The sequence below is a fragment of the Lissotriton vulgaris genome, chromosome 1_1 (genome assembly GCF_964263255.1).
Source record: "Lissotriton vulgaris chromosome 1_1, aLisVul1.2, whole genome shotgun sequence".
NCBI lineage: Eukaryota > Metazoa > Chordata > Amphibia > Caudata > Salamandridae > Lissotriton > Lissotriton vulgaris.
Window position 1 is genome coordinate 64,519,264 of NC_141685.1, and position 21,280 is coordinate 64,540,543.

Consider the following 21,280-nt stretch of genomic DNA (forward strand, 5'->3'; position numbering starts at 1 on the left):
TGTGTCTCCATTGTCCAGTAGAGTTCGAATGTCGTCTGTTGCTGCGATGAGTGCGGTCTCAGTGCTGTGTTTGGCTCGGAAGCCGGACTGTGAGGAGTCGAGGGATTTGTTGGTTTCGAGGAAGGCGGCGAGCTGGTTGTTGATAGCTTTCTCGATGACTTTGGCCGGGAATGGAAGGAGCGAGATGGGGCGGTAGTTTTTGAGTTCGGTGGGGTCAGCTGTGGGTTTTTTCAGAAGGGCGCTGAGTTCTGCGTGTTTCCAGCTTTCCGGGAAGGTGGCGGAGTTGAGGGAGCAGTTGATGACGTCTCGGAGGTGTGGTGCTATGATGGAGTCTGCTTTGTTGAAGATGTGGTGAGGACAAGGGTCTGTGGGGGATCCTGAGTGGATGGAGTTCATCAGGCGGATGGTGTCTTCAGTGGAGATTGGGTTCCAGTCGTTGAGGAAGTTCAAGGGGGGTGAAGGTACGGCAGAAGGTTGGGTGGGTTGGTCTCCGGGTTGGTTGTCGAAGCTGTTGTGGATGTCTGCGATTTTGTCGTGGAAGAACGAAGCTAGAGAGTCGCAAAGGGCTTGAGAGGGGGTGATGTCGTTGGAGTTGGCTGAGGGGTTGGTAAATTCTTTGACGATGTTGAATAATTCCTTGCTGTTGTGGGCGTTGTTATCTAGTCGGTCTTTGAATGCGGCTTTCTTGGCAGACCGGATTAGTTGGTGGTGAATGCGGGTAGCGTTTTTGAAGGCGTCCTTGGTGCTGGTGTTTGGGTCTTTTTTCCAGGCCTTCTCGAGGGAGCGGCAGAGTTTCTTAGATTTCTTAAGATCCTCGTTGAACCAGGGGGCGTTTTTTCTGCCTAGTTTGATTTGGCGTTTTTTCAACGGTGCTAGGATGTCGGCGCTGTTGGTTAGCCATTGAGTGAGGTTAATGGCTGCTTGGTTGGCGTTCGATGAGTGGGCAGGGGGGTTTTGAAGAAGTGATGAGGAGATCTGGTCGATGGTGATTTTGTTCCAGTTTCTTCGCAGAGTAGGTTGAGGATGGTTGTGGGTTGTGGTCTTATTGTAGATGAAGTGAACGCAGCTGTGGTCCGTCCAATGGAGAACTGTGGTGTGACTGAAGGAGATATGTTTGCTGGAGGTGAAGATAGGGTCGAGTGTGTGACCTGCATTGTGGGTGGGGGTATTGACGAGTTATTTGAGACCGAGGTTGGCGAGATTGTCCAGAAGGGTGGTGGCGTTAATGTCATTGCTCTTTTCCAGGTGAAAATTGAGGTCTCCCAATAGAATGTAGTCCTCGGAGGGGAGGCTGATGGAGTTGAGTTACTGCCTGGTTCGGTTGGAGAGGCCTGGGCGCCGTTTGTCCTATGTATTGAGCGTGCTGACCAAGGGGAGTGTAGAAAGGAAGGGGTCCTGCTAAGTGTTTCCCTAGTTGGGGATGATGGCTGAAAAAGGTTTAAGTCCTGCATAGCAGAGAGGGGGGAATTGCACCTCCTGTTGGGTTACCTGGCGGGGGACTGGCAGCGATTCTGTTCTGCTTGTGCTTTGAACAAAAATGAAGAAAAAACAGGCTTTTTAATGGGATTGGGGTTGGCAAATCCCTGGGCCCCGATGCTCTGGGGTTTAGTGTGGTTCCCTATTAGGTTCCCAGTTGAGTGCGAGATGTTTGTGGTTGTCTCCTCGGCAGGGGCCCCTTCATTGAAACTTTGGGGTCCATCTATACGTGGGAAAAATTAAAATGATGTCTGGTGTTTGGGATAATCGACAGAAGTGGGAGGGTTATGCATTTGTGCCTTGAAGACTTGGTTATTTTGCTTATGTCTAAATTCAAAAGGGATGAGAGCTTTGGATGATAGGAGCTGGAGGCTTGGAATGCCTGTAAATGCTTCATGGGGGCCTCCAAACGTTGTGGTGACTGGGAACCTTTCCTACCGCACTCCAGGTTCAAAGTTTTCCCACTAGGGGTGCGTGCTATGACCTTACTCGCTGGGCTGGTGCTGGTTTCGCCTCTTGTATTGAAGGCGCCAGAGTTCCTGCAGTGGCGGTGTTGGTTAGATGAGGTAGATTCTATTACAAATTTTAAAAAGTCCATAATCAGTGCCCGTTTACTGTTGTATGGTGCTGAGTGGTGCCTAGGTGGGGCAATCGGGATGGTCTTGGTACTGCCGCCCCATTTCGGTACAGGAGTCGCCGCTATAGGTTTTTTTAATGCAGCAGTTAACCAGTTGCTATGGTTGTTGCTTTTGTAAATGTAAGGTGTTTTGTAGCGCGCTCAATTACTACCGGAGTATCCTGGCGCGAATGACCGCTGGGGAACCCGTCCTGGCTTTCCCTGTGAGATGGTCCCTTGCTGGGTATCTCCAAGGTGAAGCCAGGCATCCCCGGCGTCTGTGGGGGGCCGTTGTAGAGATGAGGCAAGCTTAATGCCCAGAGTTACCGAGTGTGATCACTGCCCAAAGTGGGCACCGAGGCGAGAATTATCAGTCCGCTGACCCTGGTCCACGACCCTGCCGCGTCGGGAATCGAACCCTGGTCCCGGGCCGTTCTCAGCCTCCGGGTCTGCCGCCTCTAACCAGTGAGCCACACCTCTCCACAAGCGGTGGCTGCTTATCTGTTGAGGCTCCAGGTGCTGGCCCCTGATGTATTTCATTTTTGGCAGATGGATGGGGGCTAAGGGAGATCATACATTGGAGTTCTTTGGCTGCTGCCTCTTTAGCTTTCCCCTTGTTCTTTGGTGGAGGTGTGCGTCTTACTCTCCCTGACCGCATCCTCCGTTACACCACCCCTCTGGTGGGGGTGGGGGGGGAGTGGGTGTGGGTGCAATTAGATGGGGGAATTAGGAGGTCATGCAAGTTGCATGTGATGTGAGAGGCAGCTGAGTGCTGTGCTCTTTTGCACAGTGGCACAATCGAAGTTTGTTGCGGTGGCAGTGATAACGGTAGGTGTCATGTGATGTTGTTGTCCAGTGAAAAGAGCAAGCTACTTCTGGGTAAACTTTTACAACGGGGGAGTTACACACCCGGATGAGTGCTGTATAACTCTGCTGGGGTCTGTACTTCAGGATAGCATCTTGAAAGGTCAGAGTTATCACTACATTTTTTTACAGGGGATTTTAACACTCATATGTGGGGACTTCAGGCAAGGAGGAGTGGAAGCTATGTGCTGTGCACGACAAGCAGGCTTACACAAGGAACATACTCCCCAGGGTATTGAGCTTAACTCCATCTTGCTTGAATTTGATCTGACATCTGTAATGAATAAACTGCCTCCAGGGAAGAAATACATTACTCCCACCTTTTTGGGAGAGGGTGTGAGAACTTTATTGATTTCACCTTTCTATCTACCCCCTTTTACTCTCTGGTTACCGATTTTTCTGTGCAGGCGAGTGAATGTAGATTCCACAACACCATTTGTGTCTCAACAGGCTGGACCCGAACACTCGGACACACCATGGTGGGCGTGGGGGAGCTGGTGTCCCCCTTAAAGCGGTGGAAGCAGGAAGTAGCGTAAAGGGGGGTGTATTGTCCCAGAGCTACTCCATGAGTCCCTTTTAACTCAGTCTCGCAGTGAGTTTGCCACCTGTCTCGATGATGATGCAAGTGTTCCGGAAATTATGGGTGCATTTGGATCCATGTCTACTGTCATAAGGAAGTTACTACAAGCCCCGGGTGGGGGCCGTAAGCAACCAGGTCCACGATGGTTTGACTCACGTGCTACCACGCTTCCAGGAACCTGAGACTGGCCCTAGGTGTTAAGCGCCAAGACCGGTGGCGGTCAAAGGACTACGAAGAGCATATAAGGTTGCTCTAGCAACTCGCAAGCCTGCCCTGAAGGAGGAGGCCTGGATCGATTTAGTGGAGGCTAGTACACTGCGTAATAGCTCAAAGTTCTGGGGCATTATTAACAGCCCATTTTTATCTGGAAATAATGCTAATTACTAGAATTAATAGATGCCCATGTCACAGAGGATGATTGGGTACATAATATCGAGGGTATCTTCCAGTCGGATACCCCTCCAATTGAGGGGCAGGAAAGGGTGGAAGGCAAGTCAGAACTTATTTTCACCATGAAAGAGGTGAGAGGCGGTATTCTGGGTCTGTCTAAAAACAAGGCCCACGTGCCAAATGGAATCCCGCCAGATCTCTACATTGCCCACATGGAAACCTGGGTGCCCGTCCTCACAACTGTTATCAATGCTGCAGTCCAGGTTGGCCTCTCAGATTCTTGGGCGTTATATAGTCCCGGCATTTCAAAAGGGAGATCGGTACTGTACCTATTGTTTGAGGCTCATTTCTCTGTGGTGAAGGTGGTGGGCCACATGGTACTTGACACACTTGTATCTTGGGTTGATGAAAACAACTTTTTATCCGATATCCAAAACGGCTTTCGCCCAGGTCGTTCCACTGTGAAACAGTGTTTAAACCTGTACATGGTTCTGAACAAATACACTGTGGCTCGTTCCAGCCCCATGTACCTAGCCTTCATGGACCTGTCCTCATTATTCCACTGGGTCAATAGGTCCAAGCTGTGGCAGTTGATGTCCTCCATTGGCATGGACAGTAACATCATTTTATTTCTGAGGGATCTTCACCGTGATTCAACCGCGGTTTTCCATTATTCAAAGGACCTGAAAGTGTCCAGTCAGCTTGACATCAAGAGAGGGATGTGTCATGGGTGCATTTTAGCACCCGTTCTTTTTAACCTATATATTAATTCCTTAGCCAAGGCCCTTTTGGCCACAAATGCGGATTGTCCCCAGGTAGGCAAGCGTAGCCTGCCAGTCCTTCTATACGTGGATGACGCAGTCCTCTTGGCAAGGACAGCTAAGGGCCTACAACTTCTCGTAAAGCTAAACAGTTCACTTTTAAACTCAGACTTTTGTCAATACCGAAGACCAATGTTTTCTCCTATTTGGGAGTAGTGTTTGACGATTCCTTGAGTTGGTGCCCTTTGCTTACTTGGAAGAATGGGGATCTAGTAAAAGCTTTTGCAGCTGTTTTTAACTTTGCCAGCAGAGGGGGAGGGAAGCCAATAGGGCCTCTTTTGAAGATATATGAAGCTAAATATATCTCAAAGGTTAGTTATGGGAGTGCAATATGGGGCCACATTGGGGTAGGGGCAGTGCAAAGTGCTGAAAACTCTTTCCTGCGATGGGCCTTTCAGTCCCACAAAGCACCCCATTTTATGTCGTGCATGAAGAGTTGGGGATGCCTTTCCTCTCAGATGTACTGACTTTCTGTCCCCTGGCTTTGTGGCTTAATATTTGGGCTAGGTAAGAAAATACACTTAGCAAAGACATCCTACGGGAATGCCTTTCACTTGACCATGTCTCAAGCATCCGATGGCTCCAGTATATAAGAGTAGGCCTTACCGGGGTAGGTGGGAACTGTTCGCTAACCCTGAGCGCATATGTAAGAGGGACCTTTCTCTGGTCAAAGAGTGTTTTTTAAGAATGAGCCGCTGTGATAGAGAGGGAAATGAGCTTCGTTAGCCTAGTGTGCGTAAGTACATCGTGTCAAAAACTGTGCCAACCAATGAACCTTATCTTCTAGGGTTTAAAAGCATCCATGATCATTTACTAGTGACCTGGTTTCAGCTCAACCTCTTCCATTACCTCTTGGCACACCCTTGCAGCTTCCACAGAGGCCAGTGCCTCATGCCCTGTGGCTGCAACAGTGAGTCTCCTCAGGACACGATGCACTTTGTAATGTTTTGTAGTATTTATGCTGTCCCTAGAAAGTTATTGATTATTCCCATTCTCAAAAAAGCGGGTTTTAGGCGGGTGAGACCAGCTCTTATCTTTTTACAACTTTTTACTGGTTGCTGTTAGACTCAGATAAGCTGAGATTAACTTCTGTACTGTAATTCATGAATTTTTATCTTGTGTTTTGATGAACTTAGACATATTATATTTGTCAATCTGTAACTTGCAAGATGTTTTATCATTTTATATATGACTTTTATCATTTTCTTTTATAAAACCGAATAAGGTAGGTTGATAATAATCACTAGGGGATTCATTTACAGGGTAGCATGGTATCCCTCACAATAACTCCAGGAGTCACAGTCCACACAATGTACATGCTTTGCTCCCCCTACTTCCAACCTTACATATACCCCCAATTACCTGCCCAAACCTCCCCCTGATGATGCCAATGTGGTCCTCCGTCATCCCGCAGACCATATTTTTTGCCCCTTTGAAAGTTCCCATACAATAAAAATGCTGCAGTTGTAAATACATATAAACTACCATTTGTTGTGTTTGAAACATTTTATTGAATAATAAAACCCAATAAACATAAGCTGATTATTAAAGCAAAAGAAAACATCAGTTGCTATGCACATAAGAGACAAAATTTGTACATAAAAATCAAAATACTGTAACACAGCAAAGTTATGTAGAGCACAATTCTTAATTTCGAGCAATCTTTAAAGTTCAACAATAGAAACGTTCATAAAGAACAGGAAATACTAATTATTTTCCTTAAGCAATAAAGTCTTCACACTCAAATACTAAGAGAAATATACTGAACAATGAACATTTCATATGGAAATAGAATTCAATTTGAATATTTTAACCTCCTCAGCCTTATTTGACTCATGATTACAACCTGACTGCTTTCTGGAAAAGAACCACCTCGTGGGGTTCAAAATCTCATCTTTTCCAACAATAGGATTCAAATGATAAACTTGAATTTTAATTCAATTTATTGATTTAGGCCTTTTTGGAGATCAACAATTTTAAATATATACAAAATCCAGATATTTTTGTGAAATTGTCACCTAAACTTTAATTCAATCCACCTTCTAATCAAACACTTCCAGCACACATCACAGGATCACTTGTTGTTATCTTCCTAATTAGTGATCATTTTTCGGATGGCAACAACAATAAATATGTTTAGAATTTTACCTCCGAAAGCAAAAACATACCATTTCTGAATCATGGTGCACAATAAAATGTAGGAACAGAATGGCATCTTTTGGTGTAACATTCATTAAGGTTTGACCAGGCTTGAAACTAGAATTCCTGATCTTTGGACATTTAAATGTCATATTTCAAAAGAGTTCAAACAGAGCCAGCACGAGCTCCGCGAAAAATAGATGATGAGTGAAAATGTGCTGATAAGTAAACTATTGATGAAAAATACAGTGTTCAGGCAATGCTTGTGGATATAATCTATTCAGATTTTAACTCCATAGTTTGTTCAATAAATTGACTGAGCATAATACTTGAAGGTCCATCTCTCAGATCAGTTCTATTACAGTTTTAGTTGGGATAACACTAATAGAGATCATTGATAAATAGATTTTAAAAGCCATGGGTAGAATTGATCCTTGGTCTAAATCTACATTATTGTCTGCAATAGACACCAGTACAAACAAATCAAATCTAAACGGATTGAATATGTTTATTATAGTGGTTCAGAGTAAACTCAGAAGACACACATTGTTCCTGAAACTCAGAAAATGTATCTAAAGATTATGATTACATCCCATCTTATGTCCAGAGACTGTTTTCCTGTTTAAGTTACAACATTTGCAAATATATTTAACAAAACATTAAAGCTGGATGTCAGAAATTCTTTCTTTAAGTATTGTGTAAGAGTTACCTGTGATGGTTTTTATTTGATCTGAAGCAACACTAACACTAAATAGGTACATGCACAGGTTATCATTCAACTAACATTATTATCAAACTTAATTTGGAGGGAATTGAGAAAAATGGCCTCATGTACCAAGGGTTTTATTGTTAAAAAAATCCACTGGTTCAGTATTTCACAGAGTTTGCAAATGCTAAACCCCTTTTAGAAATGTACTAAGCCGATTTAACAATTCAGAATTTGGAAGGGGAATATTAATAGTTTACCTTATTAATATTAAATACATCCTTAAGGTATGTATTACGCTTTGAAACCATATGTGGGCTGAAAAACAGTAACAGGAGGTAGTAACCCTAGGGGACATTTGTAAATCTGAAAGTAAAATGGGGTGCATTAAAAAATTCCATTATTTAAAAGCAATCACAGACACAGTAGTGTGCTGACTCCACAAGCAACCACATTTTACTAAATGGATTATTAGTACATGAACCTCAGTATTTCCTATATTGCTGACATTTAGTCTTTAATATTTTTGTAATGTTGTATAAATTTGTGTTTCTGTTATTTTAATATTGTCATGAAATGTACCTATTCTTTTTGTCAAACATATTGAAATATCTTTATCACAATTTTTGGGGCACTCTAAAAAAGTGTTTTCATTCTCTAACTTGAAGCTTCCTAAGAAAAATACTGACGCCAGTTCCTGATTTCTCCTAGATCATTTACCTATCTCACTAAACAAACACAATATTGATTTGAGAGAGGTGGTTATTGTAGTCATACGCACTGGGGTTAGTTTATAAAAGACCAATATAGAACTTCCTTTATATTTAGAAATAATACTTGCAAAATTTATGTTCAATAATTTCAGATAATTTACTGATAAATATATCAGATAAAGATCCCCTAATTTCTTATACCCTGTGGTATCAAAAATCTGCTAGAATTAACAGGCTTCTCTTCTATATAAATCCAGGTATGAGAAGTTATTAAATGCGATTATCAACTTTCCGTTATTTTAACACATTTTCTCAGTGCACAGAGTATTTTCCCTACATAGATCACAACATTTCATGCAATGGTCTGTGCTTGAACGTACAATGAAGGGGTAAAAATGTATTTCTACCACAATCAAGAAACCCTTGGGTCTCTGAGGATTACTGTTGCAAATGAAGACCTAGCTAAGATGAAATATCCTTTTAAAGGAAAGATTTCCCTCACCCACCATAGTTGGCATGTTTCCTTATTGGGAATCTCCTTGCACCGTGATACAACCCCCTCACCGAGAGGAAGGAGTTCAGGCATATTTTGTTATAGAGAAAGGTATAACAAAATACCACAATATTGAGCTCAGGGTAGTGGGGACAGCAGAGGGAAAGTTAAAACTGGCTAAGTGTTTAGCCATGCAGATCAAGTAACAATGTGAAATAATTTCTATTAAAAAAAAGAAGACTATAAACTAAGCTAGACGTGACTTTATAACTGGTTAATCAAACGTTTCTGGAGGTTTAGTATATATAAACAACTCCTTCTTTCTATGGTGTGTCATAAAAATGATGCTCTAAATTTTGGTAAGAGTACACAATGTCAAAAAATTAAATTCTGCTTTTATATCAATTTACTTTTGAAAGCTTGAAGTGAAAGAGAATTCTAAATGTCATTTGCTTATGAGTAGGCGCTAATGACTATTTCCGGATGACAATGTAGTTAGCATTTTCTTTGTAAAAGATGTGCTAGAAGTATGGGTAGGGAAAATGGCTATTTTGGCCAAAGGCTCTCCTTTCTTTATGCATGCTAGTTTTAATTTGTACACAGAATCACAATATTTTTATGTGGTCCCTGTAATGTTAGATGAATCCGTTTTACCCTTTTGATAAGCAACAGATGACGATGAACCATTTTTTCGTCCCTGGTTTTAAATGGATTCGGGATGGAACAGACAATGTGTTGGTTGACTGCCTCAGAAAATAGTTGTTTCCCGCATGCTGCTTTCATGCGACTTAAATCCCTTCAGTCGAAGAGGCGGCTGCATGCCTGCAGATATGGCCAGGTCAGTACTTGGCTGGTGCAGTTCACCAGTGGGGCTAGAATAGAAGCTGTTAAGGGCAGGGGCTTAGCTTCCCATTGGTGCAGCAGGTACAGTGCCACCAGGTCCCAGATGCCTTAAAGACCTACTGAACCCTGATAACTGCTGTTTGTCACAGTTCAAACAGAGGCCTGAGGGGCCCACAGAACAATGATTATTGCTGTTTTCCACAGTCCAAACAGAGGGCAGGTGTCACATTTCCTTTCTTGCCTTAGGGCCCAGGGCACACTGGCTAGGCCACTGGTTAAGGATGTATTGGGGAAGAGGTGGGGAGACAGGAGGATATTTAAGCACATCGACAATTACTTCATGCCTGCGTATTAAAGTATTCATTGCAATTAAGGACTGAAGCAGGAATAGATCTCATAATATAGGGAGGCCTACTTACAAATGCAGCTCGATTAGTGGCTGCCTTTTAACATCTCACTTATTACCTCTCCTAATGTACAGTTATTTTTAGATGCAGATTTAAATCGTGACCTATGAATATGTTTATCTATCTTTAGGTTCCAAATGGCCCATCTTTTCCATATGCAAGTATCAGACAGGTCGGGAACACCTAATGCCGTTGAACTTCATAAAGCCACATTAATCACTGGTCTTGAAATGCAAATGGCAACATTAAGCACGCAGAGGTGTAATCTACGTAATCTCATTATGTACCTTAGTATACAGGTAGTACCACATTATTTGTATAACTGAATTAAATAGGCACACATAATAGTACCGTATTTAAAGGCCCAGTTCAGAATTACAGGGAAGGTGCACTGTCCCAGACTACACAATGGTGAAGTCTTCAGCGGGTGCTGTCATGCCACACAGGGGGAGTACACCAGATTATGCTGGAAAAAGCATGTGGTGCCCCAACGTAGGTACAGTTGTAAACCACCAGTCTGCTTATAAAGTAAAACATCTGGCAGCTATTAAACGAGGTGGCACGTTTCCCCTGCAGGTGGTTGGGGTCTGTCACCATCCTGTCAGGTGGGGATATACATTCAGTGTGCCTCCTAACTGCTTGTTTGCCCTTTCGCCCGTGTCAATAATACAGTGCAGTCCCAAGACAAAAGGTTTTCCATTTGAATGTGGCCATGCCCAATACAAAGGAAAGCATGCCCGCTGAGAATCTCTCCTACGTGATCCACACTACATAAAGGGCTATGGAAGTGTCTGCAGCCTCTTCTGTAGAACAAAAGCCAAAATTACCACGGGAAGCAGAAAGAGGGTGCACTCTGATGCTTCATCATGTACTAAGTCTTTGGCGTTCGTCTGTACTAAGCGAGTGACAGAGTTAGTGGAGTGTTTTTTGCCCTCTATGTCACTCTACTTCTAAGCACTACAGCTTGTACAGTGGTTACTGTCATATGCTCACCTACATTATGCTTAATATAAATAGTGCACAATTTCGGCGTTTGTGTCTGCCTAGAACGTGGACCTGATACAAATAGCAGTACCTAAATGGTGGATGGCACAATTCAACAAGAGTCTAGGATACTCCAGCACAGATGACTTTGCATCAACATTACGGGGCATCAGTCTTGATGGCAAGCCAACTTTGTATACATTATTATCAGAGACTATACTTGACTCTTGGATACAACTTTGCAACAGAATTTTATGAATTTTCGTACAGTTGTATTTATATAATAAAACAACCTACCCACAATAATTGATCTATCTATTCATCTTTTGGGTTCTGGAGTAGCTACTCGCTGAAAAGCGCTTCAACACTTCATCAGGGGTAGCAAGCGCTATATAAATGCAAAACCTTCCCTCTTCTATCCCTCCACTCTAATTTTCAACCCAACTAACAGACCAACATGTCCAGCTCTCAAATACATTTTATATTTCCCTACACTAATTCACCACTAATCATTTTTGGATCCTGGAGTAGCGTGCTACTCGCAGAAAAAGTGCTTCAAATTGACCCTAACGCACTCCGCTGCTCGCAGAACTCCGCGTTGAGCGGTTTAGTTTTTTTGACACTTTGCGGAGTTCTTCATTGAGAAACAACGCCTAGGCCTAATCTTATTATGAACATCTAGATTTCAGTCATATGTTAAGAAACAAGTGTGAGTAGAAACCTTTTGGGTGGAAAAAATTTAAGACATTAATATTGTGAATTTTTTGTTAATTAGTTGATGTTTGCAAGTACAAACATTCAGAACACTCATAAGGCTTTTTTGCCCCATGTGAGTTCGCTCATGTCAAGTGAGAAGTAATTTGTAACTAAAACTTTGCTTGCATTTCGAGCACTCATAAGGTTTTACCCCAGAGTGGGATCTCTCATGAAGCATAACACAGTCTTTCAGATTCTAGCTTTTCTGGCATAAGGATTATCTTCAGTGTGGAGTTTCTCATGGTGAAATAGCATTTTCCTCTGCAGCTTTTCTGGCATTCAGAGCACTCCTAAGGTTGTCATTAGTATGGAGTTGCTTATGGTTAGTGAGGCTGTGCCTATCAAAAAATAGGAATTTCTGACATTCACAGCATAGGTAATGTTTTTTCCCTGTGTGCGTCTGCTCATGTAGAGTGGGCTTGCATTTCAAATTGATGCTTTTCTGGCACTTGGAGCACTGAAGTATTTTTGATGGTGTGTTTTCTTATGGTGCATGTAACCATCACTACCTCTGAATCTTTTCTGATATTTAGAGCACTGATAATGCTTTTCCCCCAGTGTGGCTTCTCACATGTGCAGTGAGCTCATATTTACGGCTGAAACATTTTTGGCATTCGGAGCACTGATAAGGTTTTTCCCCAGTGTGGGTTCTTATATGGTAAGTGAGCTTGGTTTTTTCACTGAAACATTTGTGGCATTCAATGCACTGATAAGGTTTTTCCCCAGTGTGGGTTCTTGTATGCCGAGTGAGTATTCTTTTTTCACTGAAACATTTCTGACATTCAATGCACTGATAAGGTTTTTCCCCAGTGTGGGTTATTCTATGCCGAGTGAGGCAGATTTTTCGACTGAAACATTTGTCGCAATCAGAGCACTGATAAGGTTTTTCCTCAGTGTGGGTTCTTGTATGCCGAGTGAGGCAGCTTTTGTAACTGAAACATTTGTTGCATTCAGTGCACTGATAACTGTTTTCCCCAGTGTGGATTCTTATGTGCTGTGTGAGACCACTTTTTACACTAAATAATTTCTGGCATTCAGAGCACTGATAAGGTTTTTCCCCAGTGTGGCTTCTTATATGCACCGTGAGATGACGTTTTTCACTGAAACATTTCTGGCATTCAGAGCACTGATAAGGTTGTTCCACAGAGTGGGTCATTGCATGTTGAGAAAGACTTTTTTTGTTACAAAACCTTTTCTGGCATTCAGAGCACTGATAAGGTTTTTCCCCAGTGTGGATTCTTGTATGTTCAGTGAGGCTGATTTTTACACTGAAACATTTCTGGCATTCAGAGCACTGAAAAGGTTTCTCCCCAGTGTGGGTTCTTATATGATGAGTGAGACTGTTTTTGTCAATGAAACATTTCTGGCATTCTGAGCACTGATAAGGTTTCTCTCCAGTGTGAGTTCTTCTATGCCGAGTGAGATGGGTTTTGGAATTGAAACATTTCTGGCAATCCGTGCACTGATAAGGTTTTTCCCCAGTGTGGGTTAACACATGTTGAGAAAGACTTTTTTTTTTACAAAACCTTTTCTGGCATTCAGAGCACTGATAAGGTTTTTCCCCAGTGTGGGTTAATACATGTTGAGAAAGACTTTGTTTATTAAAATACCTTTTCTGGCATTCAGAACACTGATAAGGTTTTTCCCCAGTGTGGGTCCTTGTATGTACAGTAAGGTCTCTTTTTACACTGAAATATTTCTGGCATTCAGAGCACTGGTATGGTTTTTCCACAGAGTGGTTTAATACATGTCGAGAAAGACTTTGTTTGTTACAAAACCTTTTCTGGCATTCAGAGCACTGATAAGGTTTTTCCCCAAGGTGGATTCTCATATGCTCAGTGAGATACGATTTACAACTGTAACTTTTTTGGCACACTGAGCACTGAGAGTGGTTTTTCCCAGTGTGCATTCTCTCAAATTCAGTGAGATGAGATTTATGGCTGAATCTTTTTTGGCACAGTTAACTTTTTTCCCCAACTTGGGTTACTTTGATTGAGGCGGGTTTTAACACTGAATTTGTTCTCACAGCCCGTGTTTTTATAAGGTTTATTCCTAGAGTTAATATCTCTACATTTAGTTCTCTTGCTTATATGCCACGGTAAGAGTGAACCCGATTTTAGAGTCAGGCTTGTTTAGATAATGTTCAGCATTTATCTCTAAAAGAAATTGTGTGTAATCTTCTTAACACTTGAATTGAGCAAAATATGTCTGGATGCAGCCCTTTAAAACATGTTGAAATGTTTCTAGCAGATAACAGTCTTTTGGTTATAGCTCTCCAGCAGCAACTTATTTTGTGACTGAAGTTTTTCTCAAATCTATTTGTATAGGTTCTTAGCAATGCAGTGATAAGGTGTTAGTCTGATATTTAATGATTAAACTGAGAAGTACATGTTTGCACTGGCGTAGTGGCAGTAACTGAGAACATTAGAACATGCACAGTAATATTGTGTCTCACCAGTCGCAGAACATCAGTTCCTTTTACCCTTTCTATGTTTGGTGTAAGGTTAAGGATTGTAGTTCTGAAGACGAGGATTTATTTACATTAGCTATAGCGCAACAGTGCTCATTTAATCAATTTTTATTTTTAACAGTTTTACATTTCACTCCTGCACAACAGATAATGTTGAGGCGATTTACATAGAATTACAGAACAGTACACAATAAAAAGTAAACAATCTGAGATGGTCATGAACACAATAGACTGGTGAATTTTTAAGGTTTTCGCCAGAGTGAGCAGAGTGGGTCGCGGTGTTGTATCCCGAGGCAGATAGTCTCAAACTTGCGTAACTGGTAAAAACGGTTGTTGAACAAAGGTGATTTTCCAATCTTTTTGTTGTTAGCGTGTCAGCTTCGGAGTCTTCTTTCAGTGTCTTTTCTTTGATGGTCTGTAGAAGAAACCTTTTGTTATATCTTTCTTTTATGCAGTGTGTGCTTCCACTCTGGAATTACATGATGCTTTAGATCATGCGTGCTTTAGATGAACGTTATTCTGTCATGCTGAGGCAATTTGTCTTCCTGATAATATTTCAGATGAGGATGTTGTGATTGGTCTTTCTGGCATTATTTCTGATGCTGTGTGGACAGATATGATTTTGCTCTGGGTTAATGAAATGCAAAATTAGAGACTTCACTTACAGGTATAGTACTTTCCTCAGCTCCCACTTCCTCGCCACACCTAGATTTTGGAAATTGTTTAAATTTAGAATGCTGCATGTCCTTCAGTTTTTTCAAAATAAACCTTCTTATGGCACTAACATTCAGATGACTGGTGCTTAATCTTGCTTTCTTCGTCCGTAATTTCAATCACCTATAGTATTAAAATTAAATAGTTATTACAAATAAATATCCCCAAAAATAATTTACAAGCCATATCAATGCAGAATTTCGAAAGTGTTGAGCTGTTCTTCAGACTGAGCAGAGTGTAGAATGGTAGCCTGAGAGTACTTGGATCTAGGAGTGAGGATTTGTAGAATTTCCAACATTTTATTAAGCTCATGGACTTGTAACATAGAATCCCAAAAGCAGACATTAAAGTCATATGGACTGGCACCAAAAAGATATTTAAAATAGAATACTATTAATTAATTTTAATGTAGATTTCTAGGATGGGAATTTCCCCTCCACGGACAACAGGCATTTTTCTCTGCCCTGAGTTACCACCTACTTGCATCTGGTATCCTGACTTTTGAGCTCTGGCCTCTGCCACACTCAAATCTATTGTGTGCTGCGAGGACTATGCCTAGACCTATCCCTCAACTATGGTCCAGAGTATGAATCAAGGGCAATGAAATTAAGGAGTACTTTCATGTGTTCATTTTATTCCACCTGATTATCAGTTGTTAGGCTTTTCTGCACCTGGATTTACCGGGTGCAGAAAAACAGGACACAATATTTTTCCAGGTTTCAAAAGGAGAGGGTACCCCACTTTCACCAGGGAACAGGGTAGGAAGACAGTTAGTCAAGAGGGGGAATCCCTGGAGTCTACTGATCAACCAATGACTACTAACCTTTCTTGTTAGAGAAAAAGGTCACACAGTACAATATGTATTTAAGGAATATAAAAACGGGTTTCCACAAAGAAATAGAATCGTTAACAATCTGTTTTTTATTAAAAAACCAATCAATCAAGCAATAAAAAGCAAAGCAAATTCATACAATTTTACAATACAGTTTAAAATCCAAGGAAAAATACCTTGGAGGGATAAAAATTAAATACAAAACAGTGTTACACAGACACAATAGTGTTATACAGACACAATATTACAATATACGATAAGTAGAGACATATCTAAAACATATTGACAATGGATAGACGACAAACTGAACTACATATAGTCACAAAACCCCTTGTATCAATGTGGCTCCCAGATATCTCTGCCACTGAATGTAACCAGATCCAATGGCCTGAACCAATTCAACTACTATAAAGCTTTAGTGGAAAAGTAAGGTACCCATCTAAAGTTTTACCCGGCCCTGACTGGATTCTTTTAAACAAAAAACAATGCGTCGACGCGTTTCGGTGCTGTACAATTGATTCTGTGGCACCTTCCTCAGGACTTCTCTTGCTGGGGTTTCAAGGAACGGATGGTTACACCGTATCTGTAGGTATATTGGGAGAAATGTACGGAGTCAATTGTCGTACATGATACCTGTTTCTCTTTCTCTTGAATCAGTAAGTATTAGCTTCTCTTATCTCAGATGCATGTTACTGCTTTACTCACTATAGATTAAATCCCAATATCGCCTGACAATTCCTATCTCCTGGTTGTTAGATGGTTACTCAATGAATGCACATTCGATTACTCGTAGTATGTTAAACAGGTACATCAGATAACGCAATTTTGTTTGCATTGTACATTGCTATTACTACAAGACCCTATCACATTTACAGTGAAATTATTAGGCAGCTAGCATAACATTCCCTCCGAGTCGTTTTCAGTGTGGAAAACCTGTTTATCTTTACTTTAAACTAAGGGGGGATTCTACTGCAAGGGTCCTGAAAAAGGTAGATAAAGTATAGTCTCACCCTCAAATAGTGTAGGAGACGTTCCAGAATGGGGTCTGCTTTGTATCACACTTAAATTCTGCAGGCTTTACTGTGGATGTTTCCTGTCAAATATTATCCTACTATTAAAGATGGGGTCTCTTACATTTTATCAACTAAACAGATCTATACGTTGTCATAGTTACCTCTCTCCTGACCTAGGAGCTCCTTCTCTTGGGGTGTCTTCCTTTAATATTGTCAGGCGTTTTCACTATTTTCGTATATCTATAGGGGTAATGTACATCGCATATTTACTGTGTCTTGCCTATATGCCTGTGTCTCATCTAAGGCTTCATATTACTATATCTTACCTCTTAGAGTATTAAAACATTCTTTGGACGGGCATAAAATGTCGCCGGTATTTCCAAGAGCTGGATATGTTCTGTTGGACAAAGACAAATATGAAGCAGTCGTTACTACTTATGCTTCAGGTATTTCATGATTTTCTACTGCTAGACTTGTTACTGTACAAGGGCACTACCTCCACTTATTTTATGCTGCTCTCCTGCATTTGCTGCTGTTGTTCACCCTTATTTGTTGGCCCAACAAACATGTAAAGGGCTTGCATTACTGTATGTTACTACTATTATCTGAAGAAATCTGACTAGCTTCCATGGGGTCACATCTTAGTTCTAATTCCCCCACACGAGATCAGTGGTAAGTGATGAAACTACTCCCTCCCCTATAGCGTTTAGCGGTGTAGGGGTTAGGGTGTTGGAGAGTTCACTTTCCTAATTCCCACTACAACCCTTTACTCCTGTGGTTTAAACTAACATCTAGGTAACATCCCTTGGGATAGAACCCCCTCTTTAGGACATGTGGGCTGGGGAGTCACTTACCAGGATTACGCTGTGATCGCGCTTCTGCCTCGTTCCCTCACTCGTTCTAGTGTGTGATGTGTGGTGCCTGTATTTATATGTATTCCTGATTATCAAAGTGCTCACACCTGTCTTAACGCGCGACGGATAGGCGCTTCAATAAACGGAGCTCCTGTGGGCGCCATCTTTGAGTGGTGATGCAAAGCGAGGTTTATAACGTATGGCCTCCTAACGTATTATTTATATATATACCAGCACAACGCCCGTCCCGTGCGTTCATTTAATTTTCGGATGCTGTGAGGTTACGCACAGCGAGTGTTTATTTAGTTTGCGTAAACGGGCCGCCCTAGCATCCAAGTTGGTTATGGGCGCCATATTGTAATGGTAATTTGAGGACCAGGATGGAGCGTCCCGTGCGTTCCATCCTGGTCCTCAAATCACCATTACAATATGGCGCCCATAACCAACTTGGATGCTAGGGCGGCCCGTTTACGCAAACTAAATAAACACTCGCTGTGCGTAACCTCACAGCATCCGAAAATTAAATGAACGCACGGGACGGGCGTTGTGCAGCGTAATCCTGGTAAGTGACTCCCCAGCCCACATGTCCTAAAGAGGGGGTTCTATCCCAAGGGATGTTACCTAGATGTTAGTTTAAACCACAGGAGTAAAGGGTTGTAGTGGGAATTAGGAAAGTGAACTCTCCAACACCCTAACCCCTACACCGCTAAACGCTATAGGGGAGGGAGTAGTTTCATCACTTACCACTGATCTCGTGTGGGGGAATTAGAACTAAGATGTGACCCCATGGAAGCCAGTCAGATTTCTTCAGATAATAGTAGTAACATACAGTAATGCAAGCCCTTTACATGTTTGTTGGGCCAACAAATAAGGGTGAACAACAGCAGCAAATGCAGGAGAGCAGCATAAAATAAGTGGAGGTAGTGCCCTTGTACAGTAACAAGTCTAGCAGTAGAAAATCATGAAATACCTGAAGCATAAGTAGTAACGACTGCTTCGTATTTGTCTTTGTCCAACAGAACATATCCAGCTCTTGGAAATACCGGCGACATTTTATGCCCGTCCAAAGAATGTTTTAATACTCTAAGAGGTAAGATATAGTAATATGAAGCCTTAGATGAGACACAGGCATATAGGCAAGACACAGTAAATATACGATGTACATTACCCCTATAGATATACGAAAATAGTGAAAACGCCTGACAATATTAAAGGAAGACACCCCAAGAGAAGGAGCTCCTAGGTCAGGAGAGAGGTAACTATGACAACGTATAGATCTGTTTAGTTGATAAAATGTAAGAGACCCCATCTTTAATAGTAGGATATTATTTGACAGGAACATCCACAGTAAAGCCTGCAGAATTTAAGTGTGATACAAAGCAGACCCCATTCTGGAACGTCTCCTACACTATTTGAGGGTGAGACTATACTTTATCTACCTTTTTCAGGACCCTTGCAGTAGAATCCCCCCTCAAGTCAAGTCAAGTCAAAACATTTATATAGCGCACTACATACCCAGAGGGTTTCAAGGCGCTTAGGAAGGGGAGGTGGATTATTTGTCAAAAATCCACGTTTTAAGCTGCTTTCTGAACGCTAGGTGGTTCTGGGTGAGGCGAAGGTAAGCGGGGAGTGAGTTCCATGTTTTGGCAGCCAGGTATGAGAAGGATCTGCCTCCCATGGTGGTCTTGTTGATGCGAGGAACAGTGGCGAAGGCTTGGTTGGAAGAGCGAAGTTGGCGGGAGGGGGTGTAGAAGGACAGTCGAGAGTTGAGGCAATCTGGTCCGATGTCGTAGAGTGATTTGTGTGCGTGGGTAAGCAGTCGGAAAGTGATCCTCTTATTGACGGGTAGCCAGTGGAGGTCTTTAAGGTGACCAGAGATGTGTTCGTTGCGTGGGATGTCTAATATGAGCCTGGCTGAGGCGTTTTGGATTCGTTGTAGTTTCTTCTGGATTTTGGCGGTGCTACCTGCGTAGAGGGTGTTTCCGTAGTCCAGTCGGCTCGTGACTAGAGCATGGGTGACTGTTTTCCTTGTTTCGGAGGGGATCCAGCGAAATGTTTTTCTGAGCATGCGAAGAATGTTAAAGCAGGAAGAGGATACGGCGCTGAATTGTCTGTTCATTGAGAGTGAAGAATCCAGGATGACGCCAAGGTTCCGTGCGTGGTCTGTCGGGATGGGTGCATTTCCGAGGGCTTCCGGCCACCAGGAGTCGTCCCATGCAGAGGGGGATTTACCTAAGATGAGGACTTCTGTTTTGTCTGAGTTCAGTTTCAGACGGCTTTGTTTCATCCATTCGGCGACTTCTTTCATTCCTTCGTGTAGGTTAGTTTTAGCGGTGCTGGGGTCCTTGGTGAGAGAAAGGATCAGTTGAGTGTCATCCGCGTACGAGATGATGTTGAGGTTGTGTTGGCGGGCGATGGCTGCGAGGGGGCTCATGTATACGTTGAAGAGGGTGGGACTGAGTGAGGATCCTTGTGGTACGCCGCAGATGATTTCAGAGGCCTCGGACTTGAATGGTGGGAGGCGGACTCTCTGGGTTCTTCCGGTGAGGAACGAGGTGATCCATTCCAGTGCCTTTCCTTGGATTCCGATGTTTCTGAGGCGTTGTAAAAGGGTGCTGTGGCAGACTGTGTCGAAGGCTGCAGAGAGGTCGAGGAGGATGAGGGCGACTGTGTCTCCATTGTCCAGTAGAGTTCGAATGTCGTCTGTTGCTGCGATGAGGGCGGTCTCAGTGCTGTGTTTGGCTCGGAAGCCAGATTGTGAGGGGTCGAGTGATTTGTTGGCTTCGAGGAAGGCGGCGAGCTGGTTGTTGACAGCTTTCTCTATGACTTTGGCCGGGAATGGAAGAAGCGAGATGGGGCGGTAGTTTTTGAGTTCGGCGGGGTCTGCTGTTGGTTTTTTCAGAAGGGCGGTGAGTTCAGCGTGTTTCCAATCTTCTGGGAAGGTAGCGGAGTTGAAGGAGCAGTTGATGACGTCTCGGAGGTGAGGTGCTATGACGGAGTCTGCTTTGTTGAAGATGTGGTGAGGGCATGGGTCCGTGGGGGATCCAGAGTGGATGGAATTCATCAGGCGGATGGTGTCCTCAGTGGAGATTGGGTTCCAGGCGTTCAGGGTGTTGACGGGGGGAAGATGGTCAGCAGCTGGTAGGGTGGGTTGGTTTTCGGGTTGGTTGTCAAAGCTGTTGTGGATGTCTGCAATCTTGTTGTGGAAAAAAGAGGCTAGGGAGTCGCAGAGGGTTTGAGAGGGGGTGATGTCGTTGGAGTTGGCCGAGGGGTTGGAAAATTCCTTGACGATGTTGAAAAGTTCCTTGCTGTTGTGGGCGTTGTTGTCAAGTCGATCCTTGAATGCTGTTTTCTTGGCTTTTCGGATCAGTTGGTGGTGAGTGCGGGTGGCGCTTTTGAAGGCGTCCTTGGTGTTGGTGGTTGGGTCTTTTTTCCAGGCCTTTTCAAGGGAGCGGCAGAGTTTCTTGGATTTCTTAAGATCATCGTTGAACCATGAGGCCTTCTTGCTGCCTGGTTTGCTTTGCCGTTTTTTCAGTGGTGCTAAGGTGTCGGCGGTGTTGGATAACCATAGGGTGAGGTTGGCGGCGGCTTCGTTGGCGTTAGAGGAGA

At 42.8% G+C, this 21,280-nt stretch overlaps 2 protein-coding genes across 2 annotated transcripts in view; both read right to left on the reverse strand.

Annotated features, from left to right (window-relative positions):
• The window catches only part of LOC147737284 (uncharacterized), a 1,685,245-nt gene that overhangs the window by 1,622,460 nt on the left and 41,505 nt on the right, over positions 1–21,280 (reverse strand). The window lies entirely within an intron of this gene.
• Positions 6,249–21,280, reverse strand: part of LOC147737301 (uncharacterized) — a 110,023-nt gene continuing 94,991 nt past the window's right edge. Inside the window, exon 3 of the mRNA XM_086925014.1 lies at positions 6,249–15,095. Within this exon, the coding sequence (XP_086781140.1) occupies positions 12,318–13,697 (1,380 nt within the window). The 5' untranslated portion in view covers positions 13,698–15,095 and the 3' untranslated portion in view covers positions 6,249–12,317. The remainder of the gene's footprint in view (positions 15,096–21,280) is intronic.